Source organism: Leptonychotes weddellii, chromosome 9 (assembly GCF_054177405.1).
Source record: "Leptonychotes weddellii isolate Sample4059 chromosome 9, ASM5417740v2, whole genome shotgun sequence".
Taxonomy (NCBI): Eukaryota; Metazoa; Chordata; class Mammalia; order Carnivora; family Phocidae; genus Leptonychotes; species Leptonychotes weddellii.
The window spans coordinates 95,205,970-95,223,197 of record NC_138377.1 but is presented as its reverse complement, the minus strand read 5'-3'; the positions used below and the strand labels follow the sequence as shown (position 1 = coordinate 95,223,197).

The window sequence follows — 17,228 nt, the reverse complement described above, 5'->3', positions numbered from 1 at the left end:
CCCCCCCCCCCCCCCCCCCCCCGTTCCCAGCAGGAGCGGAAGCACCTCATCCAACTGCAAGCACTCCCTGGTACCTCTTCTCCCTCGGTCAAGGCCCCTCCCCAAAGCAAGAACAACTTACTCACTGGCAGAGCCAGCTCCTTATCCTTTTTCCACTTCCCTCCTCCTTCCCCTCCATTTGGCCCAATCCTTGACTTCAATGCTTAGGAAAGCCCAGGTGACTCATCTAGCAGACACGTCACCTGCTCACACCCCTTTCCCCAAAAGGAAGACAGAGCTGCCGGGGCTCCCCCTCTGTCTGACAAGGGGCTGAGCTGGCAGGCAGTCACTCATCTGGGCCCCGCCCCATAAGTGGCAGGAGCCCCAGTCCCTTGCCTGGAGGGGGAAGGAAATGAGGAGCGAGCCAGAGGTCCTCTGTTTTCTCTCTTCCCGCATAATTTCTTTGCAGGAAATAATCCGATGTCCTGAGATGTCCCCATCCTCCTCTGCCATCATCTTGCCTTTTATTTGCCCTGCCCATACCACTGCCTGACCTCAGCCCCCACCTCTCCCCGCAAGTGCTCCGAGGGTGCCCCTGAACTCCCGACGTCACCTCAGAGCCTCTCGTTCCACCTGCGCACTGGCCTCCCTCCCCCTCTGGCTGCCGGGGCCCAGCCCTCCCTTGACCCTTGGTCTCTTCCCCAACCTCCTCCTTCCCAGGGGGGCCCCCTCAGTCCCTCTCTGGACTTCTTTCCTTCTCCCTTCTCCCTTCTCGAGCTGGGTTTCCCTCTCCCAATTCATCCACTCCCAGGACTTCAGCATTTCCAGGGTGTGATCCTACAGACGGTCGACAGGTTGTAAGAGCAAAGTGTTTCAGCGGCGCTCAGATCCGTAGGCCAAATGCTCAATCCCGTGGGCCTCCCTTCTACAGGACTGCTCCGAGGCCTTACCACGTGAGTGCCCTGGGTGCCCAGGGGGCTACGGCACAAGCTTTCCAAACTCAGGCGATGACAAAACCCTGTCTCCCTGACCCCACTTGGGGAAAGGCTGCCCACAGGCTAACGGCTTCCAGTTCGGCACGGCCGGCCCCGGTGTCCCTCCTGGACACAGTTAGGCATCGGCAACTCATTGCCACCTTCCCACCCGAGCCATCCCAGCTTCTGGATGTCCTACCTCACCATCTTCCCAGTTAAAGCTGGTCAATAAGTGCCTGCTGATTCAGGCCCGTGGCCCTCTCTCAATGCCCCTCCCAGCATTGCTCCAAAGCATTCATCTTGGTCTCCTGCAGTTTAACAGCTTTCTAAGGGTGGGTTTTTCTTTTGAAATTTGGGGGGGCTGGGGTTTGGCCACCAGCCATTTCCCCTAGACTTCAACTTCTATATAGTGGCCAGGTTAATCTTTATGAAGCTGTCATCAGAGAACCAACCAAACACCCTTCCTCCGGTGACCTCATTCACAGGCAAGAAGGGAATCACAGAGTGTGGCATTCAGGGCTCTTGGCTCAGTGCCCCACAGCCTTGTCAGCCTCATCTGCCCCCTCATCCCAACCAACCACAACAGTGGCTGTCCTCTGAGCTCACCCTCCCTTCCTGCCCTTCCCTCTACCTGCGGTGTCCTTCCCTCCTTCTCCGCCTCCCAGTGTCCCACCTGTCCTTCTGGGGCCAGTTCACACCTGTCACCATGACTCTGAGGTCTTCCTGCCTGATCTGGCACTTTCCTCCTTGGCCTCTATAATTCCCCTTGACACCTAGTGTAATGCCTCATGGCGGGGGGGGCGGGGGGACACACAGACCCCTCCCGCCACTCCCATCAGACCGTGAATGCCCACGTGGACCCCCAGCGTCAGTACATACTAGGAACACAGCAGAGCTGACTGACTGCATGAGTTCCGTAGGGACACCGGCCAGCCTGGGATGCCTCCATTGCCCCCTCTGGACCCTCCGGCTACTTCAATTGCACCTACCTCGTGTTTTGTAATTACGTTTACTCCTGCCTTATTGATCCCCCACAAGCCATAGCATCTTGATGGCGGGGTCTGTGATTCCTCCTTGAACCCCCCCACCTGGACTGGCAGGAAGGTCCTGGGGCATCAACGAGGAAGGAAGAGACAAGCTGGCGGGCAGGGCTCCCACCCAGGCTCTTCAACCCGAGAACGGCCCTCAACGACAGTAAGTACCCTTCTAGAGCTTTGTTCCGAGGAGCTGGTGGTGACGGGGATGCTGGTCTACGTGATGCAGTAAGACAATGTCCTGCTGCAGACATAAGCACATGCTCTGGAACCCGAAGGCCTGAGTTCAAAGCTTCTCCATGTACTGATGGCGCTCCTTGGCAGGAGTGAGGTGACCAGCCTGCTCCTTGGCTTCCTAATTAGGAAGGTGAAAAATCATACCACCACCACCTTACGCAGCGGTTATGAACCCTGGGTTAACACGCATGAAGCGCTCCGAACAGCACTAAGTTGTCAAGAAATGTTTGCCATCCTCATCACCATCGTCCATCCCCTTCCAGCGAGGATGCCAGGAGTCTGAGATTTTCTGGGTAGGGATGAAGCCAACAGTGTTGAAGGGGTGAAGGTGGAGGGGGGTGCAGGGGCCCCGCAAGCAGAGAGGAAGCACTGATGTCTCACCGCGAGTCCCGCCCGACTCATCAGCTGACTCGTCCCCCCCATTCAGGTGTTCCCACAGACTGGCACCCACTCTCTGCCCCCCAGGCTCAGGAGCTATTCCTTCCTTTGGAGAAATGACCTAAGCATTCTCAGCCCTCAGACAAGGGGCCTGAGGAATGGGGCAGCAGGGAGGGAGAACTGAGTCAATGGGACACCCCTGCCCCAGGTGCAAGTTCAAAAACCATGCTGTTGTCCTGGTCCACACAATCTAGAAGGGAATTCCCAGCAAGCTGCCACCTGGGACAACTTTCATTTCGAACCACTGAGTCAGGCAGCATGGCTTCCAAGGCAGGGGCCTGCCCCGGAGTCTGTGCACTCACTGGGCTGCCTTGGCCAAGGGGCGGGGGGAGTAAAACGGCCCCCAAATGAAATTCAAACCAGCTAACCTTGAAAGCTGGAAACCCAGAGACGAGTTCACAGTCCTGGCCTTTCATTTCTCAAGTGTTAACACAGCTTCTAGCCTTCAGAGTTTGTTTTTAATAACTCAGTCGGTCCTTTCACATCAGGAATGTGACCTTCCCTCTGCAAAGCCCAACACCCACAGTGATATTATTTTACAAAGATGTTAGAACAGATTCACCCAAAGTCACATTTCACACTGCCCACTTGTCAGCCTGTATGAAAGGGGTTTCAGGCATCTCCCGATGTTCTAAATGCTTTTCTTCATCCTGATGCTATCAGTCAAGGACTGGAAGCAACTGGAATAAAAGCCAGACCAACCGCCATCCCCTGATTCACCGAACTTGGATATTAACTCTTTCTCTTCCTGAGCCACAAATCAAACCCCAGCAGTCAAGGCCCAAATGGAAATCAAACTCACATTTTCCCAAAACCACCAGACCAACACATTAAAAAAAAAAAAAAAAAAAATCCCCTCAATAAAAACAGAGTGGATGTTTCATTTGTCCTGAGCCCTTCAGCAGGCTCCACGCCGGAGCTGAGGGGCGCTCCTGGAGCCCAGAAGCCACAGAAATGAGCTCCAACACCTCACGAGACAAGGCAAGATGATAGAGGAGGCATTTAAACACGGAAATGCGTTTACAAAATAGCAGAAAGAATGAAAAAAAAAAATGGACACTGTGATGGTCACTGGCCAGGCACAAATACACAGGCCGAATCCACAAGCATCAGAAGGACCATAACAAAACAAAACCAGCGTGGGAGGGTGGGGGGATGATGGCAATTGCGCTTTTCCCCCCTGATTTCCTTGTATCTTGCTGTGTCGAAGAAAAGGTACATGGGATGCCTGGGCGGCTAAGCCAGGTAAGGATCTGCCTTCGGCTCAGGTCACGATCCCAGGGTCCTGGGATCGAGCCCCGCATCGGGCTCCCTGCTCAGTGCGGAGCCTGCTTCTCCCTCTGTCCCTCCCCCTGCTTGTGCTCTCTTTCTCTCTCATTCTGTCTGACAAATAAATAAAATCTTTTAAAAACCAAGCTTTAAAAAAATAAGTAAAATTAAAAAGTACGTAATTATAAGATGAAATACTCAGATAAAATCCAAAGTGTCTCTTGAAACCAGGCAACAGAAGTCCGGGGGCTGGAGTCCGCACTGCTGTCCGTGGTTTGCATCAGACCACACACGGATGCTTGGCTGACCACAGCTTCTCGGCTCCTGAGCACGAGGTTTGGGGGATTTTCATTCACTCACGTCTGACTGCCACCCAGAGGAAATACAAACCCGGCACATGGTCGTCTTTTTCCTGCCACCTCTGCTCTCAGGCTACCCTGTTCTGTGGGTGACCCCAAAATCACTGTAACCAGAAACCTGATGGGCTGAGCTCAGCTGATGGAGGGGGGGGTGCAGGGAGAGCCTCGCTGTCAGGGCCCCCTCCCCACACCGGCCACCAGCCAAGGCTGCAGCTAGAGGGGGTGACAGTCCCATGGATGAGGAGCTACTTACCCAAATTATTGTGTGCTGGGGACATCGGATTCGGGGACAGGTTTGGAGAACCTGCGAGGAGAGACACAATCGTGAGAACTAACAGAACATTCTTGGCTTGGAGAGCCAAATTCCTGAACGCCTACATCAAGATGGGGCAGCTCAGTGGAGCAGGAAGATAACCCTGGGGTGAGCCTCCAAGGCCCAGGAGGAGCCCTGACCCCGTGGTCCTTGCTCGACTTTCCATCCCTGGGTCTCCATCTTTACCTGTGGCACAAACGGATAATCGGATAACCTCAGAGGTCTCTCCCAGGACTTGATGGCGTGAGGGTCCTGACCAAGCCCGCAGCACAGGGCACAGACCTCCCTGGCAGTTATGCCCCCAGGAAAACGAGACAGGCAGGGAAGGCTCGCTCCCCAATCTTGCTCAAAGGCCCCAGCAGCGAAGCTGCGCCCTCCTGCCCATCCCAAATCTAGCCCCTTCCCCGGGTCTCAGGAAACTCAGCAAGCTGCCTCAGAAATCCCACAACTCTGCAACCAGACCGACATCTGACGTGAGGCATGACACTGCCGTGGGAAAATGTCCAAACCTACCCAAAGCTTCCTGCCCTGCTACTTCTCTCCACCCCTCGCTCCCAGAGAAGAGAAAACCACCTGGCATCAGCCTTCAGAAATACCAAGCGGCGCCTCTCCGCAGAGCAACTTGGCTCATCCCTCCGTCCCGCACCCAGAGGCCTGGCGGGTCAGTGACTCAGGAACAGCCCCGTGGGGGGCGCTCTCCCCTGACCCGCCAGTCCGCCCGCACAGGTGCCCTGAGCTGTTAAGGGCGGTCTGTTCCTGCTCCCCAACTCAGCTGTAACCTCCTTGAGGGGGAGGGATGAGCCATGGGCTGCTTTTCCTCCTCCTGAACCCAATCCATCAGGGGATATGGAAGAGTCTTGGAAGAGGCAGAGCTTCCAAATTGGCCCTGGAGTCCAGGCATGCTCCCAACGTATCAGCTGTGGGGTTTTAGCAAAGTGGTTTAACCTCTTTGAGCCTTGATATCTTTCCCCCCTTTAGGTGTAAATGGGATAATACCCTCCACTGTGTGATTTGGAGACGTGAAGGGGGGTCCTGCGTCTACAAATGGCTACATGATGACCACACACAGCAGGCACTCAATAAATGCTCGTTTCCTGTTTTGTGGCAGCCCATCTGGGGTAGGCACGTTAGGGGAGCCACAGGGCTGGACCCCAGCTAGGACACTGTCACATCTCAGCTGCCAAGACAGCAACTCGATTGGTTTCCCAGTGGACAATTTTGAGTCAAGAACAGAGGAGAAGCAGGAGACCCCACCCACCCACCCACTGGCTGGGGGGTCCCTAAAGCCCAATGTCCACCTCTGACAGATCACTGACGGCCCCAACAGGGCCTCACAAATGCGCTGATGGGGGGAGAGGAAGAAAGAAGAGGGGACAGAGAGAATGGGGGCAGAAAGGAGAGCGGGGAGGGAGCGAGAAACGAGAGCCGAGGGGGACAGGGGGCTGGCTGCTCATTCAGTACTCGGACCCTCTCCTTTGGTGTGTTTTCTTTGACAACAGTAATGGGTCCATGAACAGGAAGAACAGCAAGGAGGGGAGAGAAAGGAACGAGAAGCCAGGCAGCATCTGGGGAGATGCTGCTCGGCCACCCTGCGTCCCACACCGGCGTTCAGAGCTGCAGAGTTGCAGGCCTGCCCCGGCCACTTGGCATCGAACACAGGGAGGCCTTCGATGCATTCCAGCTGGGTTCGCACCGTCCGCCCCTCGCGGGGGGGGGGGGAGGAGGTGTGTGTGTGTGCTCACCCCCACGTGCCACGACGCCCAGGCTGGGTATCAAGCAGCTAGGTCTACAGTGAACGGGCAAGTCTCCTTCGGGCTTCTTGCAGGAGCTGCACAACCTCTTCTGGGCTGTGTGCCAGGGTGCGTGGCTCTGCCTCATGCAGGGCGCCGTGTGGACCAGGCATGCCCGCTCTCATCGGGACGGAACATCTGCTCAGTTCCCTCCTCCTCCTCCTCCTCCCCCCGAACCACACACAACGAGTGCACATTCTATGTGGCAGCTGGGGTTCAATTCAAGCAGCCGCTGGTTTGGAGCCAATTTGGTCCCAAGACAAATGACGTGGGAACATCTGGAGATGGGGCTGGAGACGGGGCTGGAGACAACGGGGCTGGGTCCCTCATGGCAGGAATACATCGATCACGTTTGGTCACTACACACAAAAAGATGCTGCACAGCCTCCCCCGGCAAAGACCCTGCCTCCATGCGGGCTCTCCTGACCGGGCTCGGGGGATCGAGCCCACCCACCAGCCGACTGCCAGCAGCATCCCCCAAGGGGGACAGACCCTGCTTAAAGCCTGCGGGGGTTCCCGGCCACACCGGAAGCCCCGAATGAGGGTCTTCCTGCCTCTCCACACTCTCCAGCCACACCGTCCCCAGGAGGCACCGGGCTGTCCTGCCCACGAGCCCCATGACTCTGCCTGGCATACCTTTTGCCTGCCCCGATGGCTTGGCCAACACCTACCCATCTCCAAGACTCAAGGGACACCTACACTGTGAGGCGCTTCTCCACCCCAACACCTCCTCCCCAGGCGGCCCTCCCTTGTGCCCGATGGCATGGGGGGGTGTGTGTCCTCCGTCAGGGCATATAACTGCCAGTTGTCTCCCTCCCCAACTGGGAGCAGCTCAGGCTCCTCCTCTGTCCCCAGCGCCTGGCACAGCGCCGGGCACGTGGGGGCTGCTCTATAAATGGGATGGAGGGATGGATAGAGGGAAGGCAGGCGCTCGGTTAAGATTAAGCCTCTGACCTGCATCCATGCTGTGGTTCATCTGGTGGTCACTGGTCTCTCCATCTTCACTCAGGTAGCCAGGGGGTGGGGTTTCTGGGAATCAGAAGGAAGGCGGTTCATTAAACGGCCTCCACGGTTTGGCTCGGAGACCCTGCTGCACGCATCACACGTCCACGCCAGCGTCAGGTGCTGGAGGAACTCTGGGCCGCAGAGCAATGGCACTGGCTCCTGGATCCAGTGGTCCCCATGCCCTCCGACCCCCGGCTCCTCGGCTGGATGGCGACCACCTCTGTTCACACGGCCCAGACTGACATGCCCGTTCCTAGAGCCTCTGCCAGGCTAACTGCTCCTCACCCTGGAAGGTCAGGTGTAAGCCCACCCCCCTCCAAGGAGGCCGTGGACTTGCCTCACCCTTGCCCATCTCTGTCCTCCCAAGGGCAGCTCCTTCATGCTGCCCTTTGGCTCTGCTATCTACCCCTGCTCGGACACCTTGTTCTTTGTCGTCCCTTTAGGCGACGTCCTGGCTTCCGCAGGGGGCTGCAAGTTCAATGACAGCAATAACTGTGATCTATTTCTCTGAATGACCCCAGACGGTGACTTAGCTCTCTAAGGTTTGCTCAGTGAACACAGTGACCTACCCCCAGGGACCAGCGCCACCTGTGAAGGGCCTGGAGAGGCTGGGTCCGTAAAGGGCGCTCTCTGAATGCTCTGCCCCTGCGCACAGGTCTGTGGTCAACCTCAAGCACGGGCGAATTCACTCAGGGTGAGAGGCTCATCCAGCTCAGAGCACTCTCGGAAAGACAGGCGGCAGCATTCCTGCCACTGGGACCAGCCCAAGCGCCGCCAAGCAGTTTTCCTGGACGCCCCACTGCTGGTGATTCACACATTATTTGCATGTAAATGAGGGGCTTCTAAAAGCATTTGCACTCTGACGGCTGAGCCCACTTTCTCCCCCCGTGCAGGAAAAACTCCACGAGGGCCTCAGCTCCCACCCAGGCTGCAGCCCACCCCCCAACCAGGCTTACTTACTTAGGGGCCGGTTCTCCGCACTGGCTGCCCGGCCCTTGGCTCCCCCACGGCTCTGCAGGCCCCCAGACCGTCGGGGGATCCTGCCCAAACTCCAGCCTCGGCCGCGAGGGCGGTGAGAGAAACACAGCGCTGCAATTTCCGCTTCCAAAATAAATGACTGCACCGAGCCCGGGCGGAAGGGTCACGCCGCCGCTCCTCCGTGCCAAGAAAAGCATCATTAGTGAGCGGGGAGCCAAGGCCACGGGTCCTCTCCCAACGGGGGTGCGGTTCTGAGTCAGGGGCCCTCGGGCCAGCGCTGTGTGCGGAGGGGGGACGGGCCCGAGGGGGGCCAGGAGAGCCGCGGGGGGACCGGTGTCGGGGCCTCCCGGAGGCCTGCACGCCCGCCCCCCCCGCCCCCCCCGCCCCCCCGCGCCTACCTGGAATATTGCTCTGGGGCTCGATGCCCGCGGGGAAGTTAGTGTTCTCGGGGATGGAATGGCTGTAGTCGTCCAGCGGGGGGAACTCGGCCGGGATCTCTGTGTGGCGTGGGACCAGCACAGGAGGTAGAACTGTCCAGAAGAGCAGAGGCGGGTCAGTGTCAAGGCCGGGCTGGCACCCAAGCCCTCCAAGCGCCGCCGGCACGCATGCAAGGCGGACCCAACCCCCGCCCCCGCACACCCCCAGCCCCGGGAAGGGGAAGGAGAGGACGGGCAGGTAGCTGCGGAGCCCGGGACAGGCGGCGCCTACCTGGGGTCTCTACCCTCTGGTAGTGGTAGGGATTCACGCAGACCTCGTCCTTCTTCATGTTGAAGGCGAACTCACACAGCTCCATGGCCCGCAGCTCATGGTGGCTGTGTAGGTCGGGCCATCGCCACAGGCGGCAGTAGATGACATGGGGGAGCCCCTTGCGATGGGACACCTGCAGGCGGCCATCCAGGGACCTGTCCGGACGGGGGAGGGGTGGAGAGGAACAAGGCAGTGGATTTGGCTTGGGTTCTCCCCCAGACGGGCGAGCTTGCAGGCACAGCCTCAGCGAGCCCTCGCCCCACCCCTCGTTTCTCTGAGCCGCACAGGGCCTGGGCATCAGAGAATCCTGTTAGGGCTGGCAGGGGTCCCAGGAGAGGATCACAGAGGCCCACCAAGGAAGGCCGAGGGCCTCCCCGGGCTGGCAGTGTAGACCCTGACTGCACCAGGCCCTGGGGTGAGTTCTCCAGCCCTCCGCCCTCCATATGAAGGGAATGGCACTTGATTCATGCTCTGAGCAGGCCCACGGGCAGAGGGGCTCAGGGCTGAGCAAGGAAATGAGTTCCTGGGGTATGTGCGTGCGTGAGGACCACAGTGATGCTGTGAAGTGACAAAGCGCAGTCGCATCTATCCCCTCCCAACACTCAGCCCCCCCCATGAGAAAACAGGAAGAACCTCTCTCCCTTTTTGTTGGTATCTGTGACAAGGCAGGGAGGGAAAGAGGGCAACTGAAGGGCTTGTAAATGGTAAGAGCCTACAGTGCCAACCTCGTAGGAATCTCTTTCAGGCGGAGCGTGGCACTCAGGTATCACCATCCACAGCGCGCCCCTAGCTAGAGCCAAGGCCTGAGGGCTGATGCCAGAGCTGAGTAGGAACAGAGCTTCCGACTCTACACCAGGCTGAGTTCTGCAACTGTCCCCAGCCTGGCTGGACCAAACACCACAGCCAAGGACAGGGCCCTGTTCCTGGGCAAACAATGTCTTCTGTGGTGACTTGGTGCCCCCACCTCTCAGGCCAGGCCAAAGTGTGGTCCCTGACCAGCAGCACGGGGCCACGGAGGTTTGTTAAAAAGGAAGAGTCTCCGAGGCTTCCCCAACCTACTAAATCAGAATCTTCCTCTTTATAAACCCCCCAGGTGATGTGCATGACAAGAAAGGCAGAGGGGTGGTACTGGGCCTGACCCCTGGGAGCTCAGGAGTGGCAGGTGTACTCCCAGCCAAGAGTAAGACAGGGAGGTGGGAGGCTTATGAAGACGACGTCCAGTGTCAGACAGGGGAGGATATCCTGTGCACACAGTTCTTTATTTAACAAATCTTTTATGAGCTCCTACTATGTGTGGCACAAGGGACACAGTGGGGAGGGAAGAGATGTCATAGTCAAACAGACCAAGAGTGGTCCCTGCTCCCATGGAGCTTCCAGTCCAACGGACAAGACCAATATTAATAAAATCATCATCACAAACTATGCAAGTATTCTGAAGGAAAAGTGCAGGGAGCCACGTGACGCCGGGGACCTTGCTTTACTGAAGGGCTGGACAGGGTGCATCTGAGGTGGTGTTGGTTGGCCTGAGAGTCTAAAGGACAAGTAAGAACTAACCAGGCAAAGGCGCATGGGAGAAGGGCATTCCACATAGGGGGAAGGTCATGTGCAAAGGCCCTGTGAATGGTGGAAAATATGGTAAGGAAGAAGAACAGAAGGAAGGCCAGAGTGACTGGGGAGGAGAGAGGGAGAAAACTGGGTATGAGATGAGGGAGGGGAGCGGGCAGGGCTGACTCTGCAGGGCCTTGGGAGCCATGATAAAAGGTTCTGCCTTTTTCCTAAAAGCCATAGGGAATCCCTGAGACGTTCAGCTGAGTGTGTGCGCATGTGTGCGTGCGCGAGACAGCCCCCGTGAGAATCTCGGCAGCCCGGCCAAGACCGGGGACCGTGGGGGTGGACAGCGAGCGGAGGTGCACACGAACACGGAGGTACACAAGGGCAGGACGACTCTCCCTACAAGAAGGCCCAGGTTAGGATCCCACCGGTCAGTGGGTGCCACTTTTCCCTTAATAGCTGGGTGGGGCCAGTGGAGAAGCATTTACAAGCTCTCCCTCCCCTCAGCCCCCACCCAGGAGGGCACCCATCCGCCTGAACAAACAGAACTGATGGGCCCTCTGTGTGGGAGGGCCTAGCCAGATGCAGCCAGAAGCACCAACAGAAGAGAAAGAAACAGAAATCCAATCAAACTCTCTAAGGCCCTGGCCTGAGAATGGGGAAGGGACAAAGGTCAGAGCAAGACTTAGTTACAGGGATTGACAGGGAGCTGCTGATGAAGGGCCTCTCAAAGGATGTAATTACTTCCCTCCCATGGGGCCCCGAACCAAGGAACCCCTCCAGCCAAAAAACAGTAATTACCAGGCAGGGCAAGAGAGGACAGCCTGGGACTCGCCCTCCCCACCTCCCCACCGCTCCCCCCCCCCCCCCCGCCCCAGGCAGAGGAGGAGGACTACAGGATATGGACTCATTCGGCCTGGGGTCAACAAGGGGTTCTCCTCTCCCAGCTGGGAGACCCTGGGCAAGTCATGAGGTCTCTGGGACCCTCAGCTCCTTCATCTGGAAAATGCAAACATCTCCCGCCCCGCCCCCCCCACCCCCAGCTCAGTGCCCACTGGAAGCGCTTTGTGAAGCACCACCCAGCGAGTGTTTTTACTCCACATGACAGCAGTCCTGGGTCAATGGGGTCAGTTATGGGGCTGAGGAGGAGAGAAAGGGAGGGTGGGAAGGCATGAGTGGGGACAGGATTACTCAGCTGCTCCCATTCTCTTGCAAAGCCACCCAGTGCCTGCAGATGAGGACCGCAGCCACAGTCACTCTTCAGTGTTTGAAGAAAGCCACAGCTGAGAGCCAGCTGGACACTGTGGTGGCCTCTTTAGGGGGAGGCCCTGGAGAAAGGCTCAGGTGGGCAATGAGGGAGGGCTGGGGCCATGGAGGGGGCCCCTCACCCCCCCCACCTGGCTGATCGAAGGGGGTGACCTTCTTGTTTTAAAAATAACAATAATGGAGGGCAAGAGTGGGGGTGGTGGAGCACAACACAAGGGAAGGGTCTCAGTTTCCACGGGGCAGATGGCCCAAGAGAGTGAGTACAAGGCCGAGCTCCTGACAACTCTGTACCGGGCTGGAGCCTTTAGGAAGGGAAGGGGGGAGGGGACAGGATGCTCTGGGCGCTCCTGATGAGGAGGGACCCTCACACACCGCCCCAATATTGGAAACCCCCAGAACCAGGACACTCGAGCCGGACCTCACTCCACAGAGATTGGAGTGGACCCAAGACCTCACACCTGCTCAGACACCTGCGAGGGGGTAAAGGACATGGAGTGGGCAGACGTGGGACGGCCACGCAGACGTGCAGCTCTGACACGATACAGGTGACGGGGCCAAGGTCTGCGCGTGGGGTGGGCTGTGATGGGGTCACTACGGGTTTCTGCAGGTGAGGGATGGGAAGGGACATCGAGGTGGCAGAGGAGGACAGGTGTATTGCATCTGTAGGCTAAGAACTTCAGTTTGCCAATTCCTCATCCATTCCTTTCTGCATTTCATGGGCTGTGTCCTCTCGAGGATAAAGTGCTTGGCTGTCTCCCCGAAGAATTATGGCACAGAAGGTTCCAGGCAGAGAGGATGGTAGGGGGAGAAAGGAGGAAAGAGAGTAAAGGGGAGGGGATATGGGAGTGGGTAGAAGAAGGTAGTGGAGGGAAGAAAGAGAGGAGAAAGGGAGGGGTGAGGAACAGATGAAGGCGGAGGGAGAGGAGGAGGGAGGGGAGGAGGGAGGGAAAGAAATGTCCTTCCATCAAATACAACAAACTGAAAGGATGCGTCTATCTCTGTCCTGCCCAAGATAACAAGTAGGAGAAGTGCACAGACAAACATGGAAAGGTGGCCAAATGGGAACAGACTTCAGAGTGGACTGAGCAGAAACCAAACCACCTATCAAAGGAAGCCAACAAAACTGATTCCATTTGTGCCTCAGAACCTGGGAAAGACTCAGGAATTGGAGGCACCATGCACTTCTCAAGATGAGACCGAAAATTGGAGGATGGGTTGAAAGTCTATGGAAGAGACAGTCAGATCAGCTTTCCTCCCTGAGCCCCTCAAACAGGACCTCCCCCGTCCTGAGACAGGTCTGCTCTCTGCAGAAAATGAGCCGGAGAGCAGGGCTCTGGATGGGACCACGAGGGCACAGCTAGGGTCAGGCGAGGGCTGGAAACAGGATGTCGTGAACCATCTCTTGCTCACTCAGTACCCAGGACAGTGACAGGCAGGCACGTGCCCCCCACCCCCACCCACTGGAGAAATTAAACAGCCCAGCCCATAAGACACGCAGTACTGACATTTGGGGAACCCCCAGCAAAAGGGCCCTGTCCCTGCCAGCTCACCCTGCAGGAAGGCTCACCTGCCAATGCCAAACACAGAGCATTCAGTCTGCTTTTTACGGCTTCACTTGTAAATATGAATGCACAGCCAGAATCCTCAGCCATTTAAAGAAAGCCTCTAGTGGAAGGCACAGGGACAGAAATAAGTGGGGGAGAAAAAGGAAGTCTCAGACAATGCAAGGAGCAGAGAAACTTTCAAACAAAATGAAACAAAAACTACTCTCAGGGAGACAAGATATTGCAATCCTAAAACTGGAACATTTACAAACTATTATAAAAAAAACACTTAAAGGGGCGCCTGGGTGGCTCAGTTGGTTAAGCGTGTTACTCCTGATTTCGGCTCAGGTCATGATCTCATAGGTTGTGGGATCCAGCCCCGTCTGATGGGTTTCTCACTCTCCCTTTGCCCCTCCCCCCCACCCCGCCCTCTCTCTCCACTTCTCAAAAACAAAAACCCAGAAAAACCTCTTGGAAATAAAATAATAATAATACATAGATAATATATAATAAGTTAAAAATTCTAGAGAGACCGGAGGTTTTCAACTATATACATGATCTATCAATTAAGTTTTTAAAAATCAAGGGAAGCCCAGTAACCAAGGCAGTGTGGTAACGGCAAAACCACTGAGAAACATACCAATGGAGCCTAACGGAGCCCAGAAATAGTCACGTGTATAAGGACAGCTGATGTTCAACAAAGGACCAAAGACAGTTTAGTAGAGAGAGGATTGTCTGTTCAACAACAGTGCCAGGACGACCGGATATCCATATGCAAGACAAATGACGTTCAACCTACACCTTGCACCCTATACAAAAATTAATGGAAATGGGTCCTAATACAGAGCCTGAAACTACAACTATAGGAAGGAATCTTTGTGGCCTTGGGCTGGGAACACGTGGCTGAGATACCGCGACATCAGAAACACATTCTGCTAAACAAGAAAGTTGACCAACTGGACTTTCATCAAAATGTAAGCTCCTCGTCTTTGAATAACATCGTTGAGAGAATAAAAAGCCACAGGTTGGGAGAAAATATCTGCAAAGCCTCCATCTGATAAAGGACCTGCTTCTGGAATATATCAAGAACCCCGAAAACTCAATATTAAGAAAACAAACAACCCAACTATAAAAACAAAAACAAAAAAACAGGTAAAGGATTTGAACAGACGTGCCACAAAAAGATATAAAAATGGTAAATGAGGCACATGAAGTGATGCTCGACACCACTAGTCATTAGGGACGTGCAAATTGAAACCACGATGAGACACCACTTCATAATTGCTCGGACGGCTACAATTAAGGACCGTGCCACACTCTGGTGAGGGCAGGGAGTGCCTCAAACTTCAGACGTTGCTGGTGGGCACATGTAATAGTATAACTACTTCGGAAAAACAGTTTGGGAGTTCAAAACCTAAACCTCCCAGATGATCCACCCATTCCACTAGGTGCTTCCCCAAGAGAAGTGAAAGCATCTGTCCATTAGAAGACTTGTGTATGAACGTTCATAGCAGCTTTACCAGTAATAGCCCCGAACTGGAAATTACCCCGTTTCTCAACAGGTGAATGGACAACTGGGATATATCCACGCAAAGGAACACTACTCAGCAGTAAAAACGAATGACCTATCGATAGACACAACATGGACGAATCTAAAAACAGTTACGCCGAGAGAAAGAAGTCAGACAGGATTCTGTTTCTGTCACATTACGGAGTAACTTAAAGGAAAAAGGCAAACACCTCTAGAGTGGCAGAAAGCAGATCAGTGGCTGCCTGGGGGTGGGGTGAAGGACTGGCGGGGGGCAGATTAGGAGTTAAAGGCTATGTAGACTATTTCCACAGCCTGGGTGGCTTCGCGGGTGTAGACAGATGGCAACGTTTCTCAAACTGTTCACTTTAAATAGCAGTTTGTTGTATGTTGATTACACCATTATTCAAAAAAAAAAAAAAAAAAAAGGCAAGAGCTTTGGGGCTTTGGACTCGGATAAACCTGGATTCAAAGACTGACCGTGCTCGAGAACTGTATAAACTTCATCAAATTGCCTCAGGTCTTGGTCTTCATTTTTTACCATCTGAAATGTAAGCCCCTTCATTCGATTGCTGGAAAGACCCGTGGATCCTCGGTGCAGAAAGCCTTTGGCAGAGTTAGAAACAGTCAATGTGTCCTGCTGTCAACTATTATTTATGGCTCATCATTTCCTCCATCACCAGGACAGCGCCTGGCAAAGCAGGGTGCACAGAAACACCAGCCCCCTCCCAAGGCTTGTGAGGACAGTACAGCAGTATGTCCAAGACGCCAGGCTCCTCGCCTGGATCGCACAGCAGTCTGCATCGGGCTGCCGCTAGAGACTAGCCTTCTCGGCTGCCAGGCTGGGCCCCGATGGCAGGGAGGCGGTCACGCTCTCCAGCCCACGAGCACGTGACCACCAGCCTGGCTTGGCAGGATTTTCCACAAGTCATCTGGTCCATGCCCCTGCTTCGGGGCCATTCACCACTTCTCGTGCATCGGCAGCTACTCCTCTTGGTTCAGAGTCTGGGCTGCCCGGAGCCAGCCCTGGCGATGTTCCTTCTCCCTCATTCCCTCCCTCCGTCCCACTCGAAATCCTCACCGATGCTTACCACAGTCGGAACAGGGAATCAGGAGTTTCAGCCGCTGGATCTAATTTAGCTGATGTGTCCAGTACACACCCTCCTAAGCTCACAGGGCACCGGGCCCATGTGAAGTAAACCCAATAAACAGGTCTTAATTCTGAGCCGATGTTACCATGAACATGCTCTGTTGCAGAAGAGGGTCTATTTATGGCCTGCTCTGCTCCCTGACCCAGCCCTTCCTTGTAGCCCAAAATCAGTGGCTGGGGCTGACAGCACAGTCCCAGGAACAGGCCTCTGGGCCTCCTCCCCGTTTATGATGGAGATCTCTTCCCACACCCAATGGCTTCCTGATGAGAGACCTCCAAGTCTTTCTCCAGCAACCCTCTCCAGCTCCTCTGACAGAGATTTAATCCTTAAATATATTCTTCACCAACCGAACCATTTCCTGCGGCAGGAAATTAGGTTTCCTCCCATTGGCTCCAAGTGGGACCCGTGAAGTGTCCCAAAATGGTGGCGGGAGCCACAGCCAAGGATGTGGACATGCCAGAGCCCAGAGCCGACAGTAAGGTAGAGCCGGCCAGAGCGCTCCCGGGCGACGGGGTGGGGCTGGGCCCACCGCCTGCCACAGGCCATTCACATCCTCCATTACCAGTGATCTGTGACCGACAGCCATCTGGGGGCCAGCATGAAGTACCGGAGGATTTGGACACGGGGGTCCGGCAGAAGACTGGGAGCAGAGCATGTAAGTTCCAGAAACACGCCAAGATCTATTCAGCATGAGCCATGAGCCAGTGAAGTAAACGTGAGAATACAAAATATGGCAACACCCTAGTCTACCCTGCCTCCACCTAGCTCAGAACCGAAGGGGCTTGCCCAAGTCCTATAACTGCGCAAGGCGGGCCCGGGATTCAAACCCAGGCCAGCACTGAGAAGTAGAGAGAAGGGAGGGTAAACAGGGCTTTTTCTGCTGTCCCACGCTGCATGCCTATCGGGGAAACAGACCTCTTACCAACCAGCAAATACTGACCGAACACCTCCCACAGGCCAGGCAGGAGCCGAAGAAGTGAATAAAAAGGAAATTCGTTAACGCTATCCTATTTTGGTCGAAACCGATTTTATTTAACACACACAATACTGACCTTTCTAGCTCCT

The 17,228-nt window shown here is 55.6% G+C and overlaps 1 protein-coding gene across 3 annotated transcripts in view; it reads right to left on the bottom strand.

The window, feature by feature from the left end:
- Nucleotides 1-17,228, bottom strand: part of SMAD3 (SMAD family member 3) — a 111,728-nt gene that overhangs the window by 12,264 nt on the left and 82,236 nt on the right. For 2 of the 3 annotated variants that reach the window (XM_081831294.1, XM_081831293.1), the window contains exons 2-5: nucleotides 9,085-9,278; nucleotides 8,775-8,906; nucleotides 7,348-7,422; nucleotides 4,544-4,594 (exon numbers count right to left, since the gene is read on the bottom strand). In XM_081831294.1, coding sequence (XP_081687420.1) covers nucleotides 4,544-4,594; nucleotides 7,348-7,422; nucleotides 8,775-8,906; nucleotides 9,085-9,278 — 452 coding nt within the window. Of the gene's footprint in view, nucleotides 1-4,543; nucleotides 4,595-7,347; nucleotides 7,423-8,358; nucleotides 8,739-8,774; nucleotides 8,907-9,084; nucleotides 9,279-17,228 lie in introns of those variants that run through there. The other variant, XM_081831295.1, reaches the window with a different exon arrangement.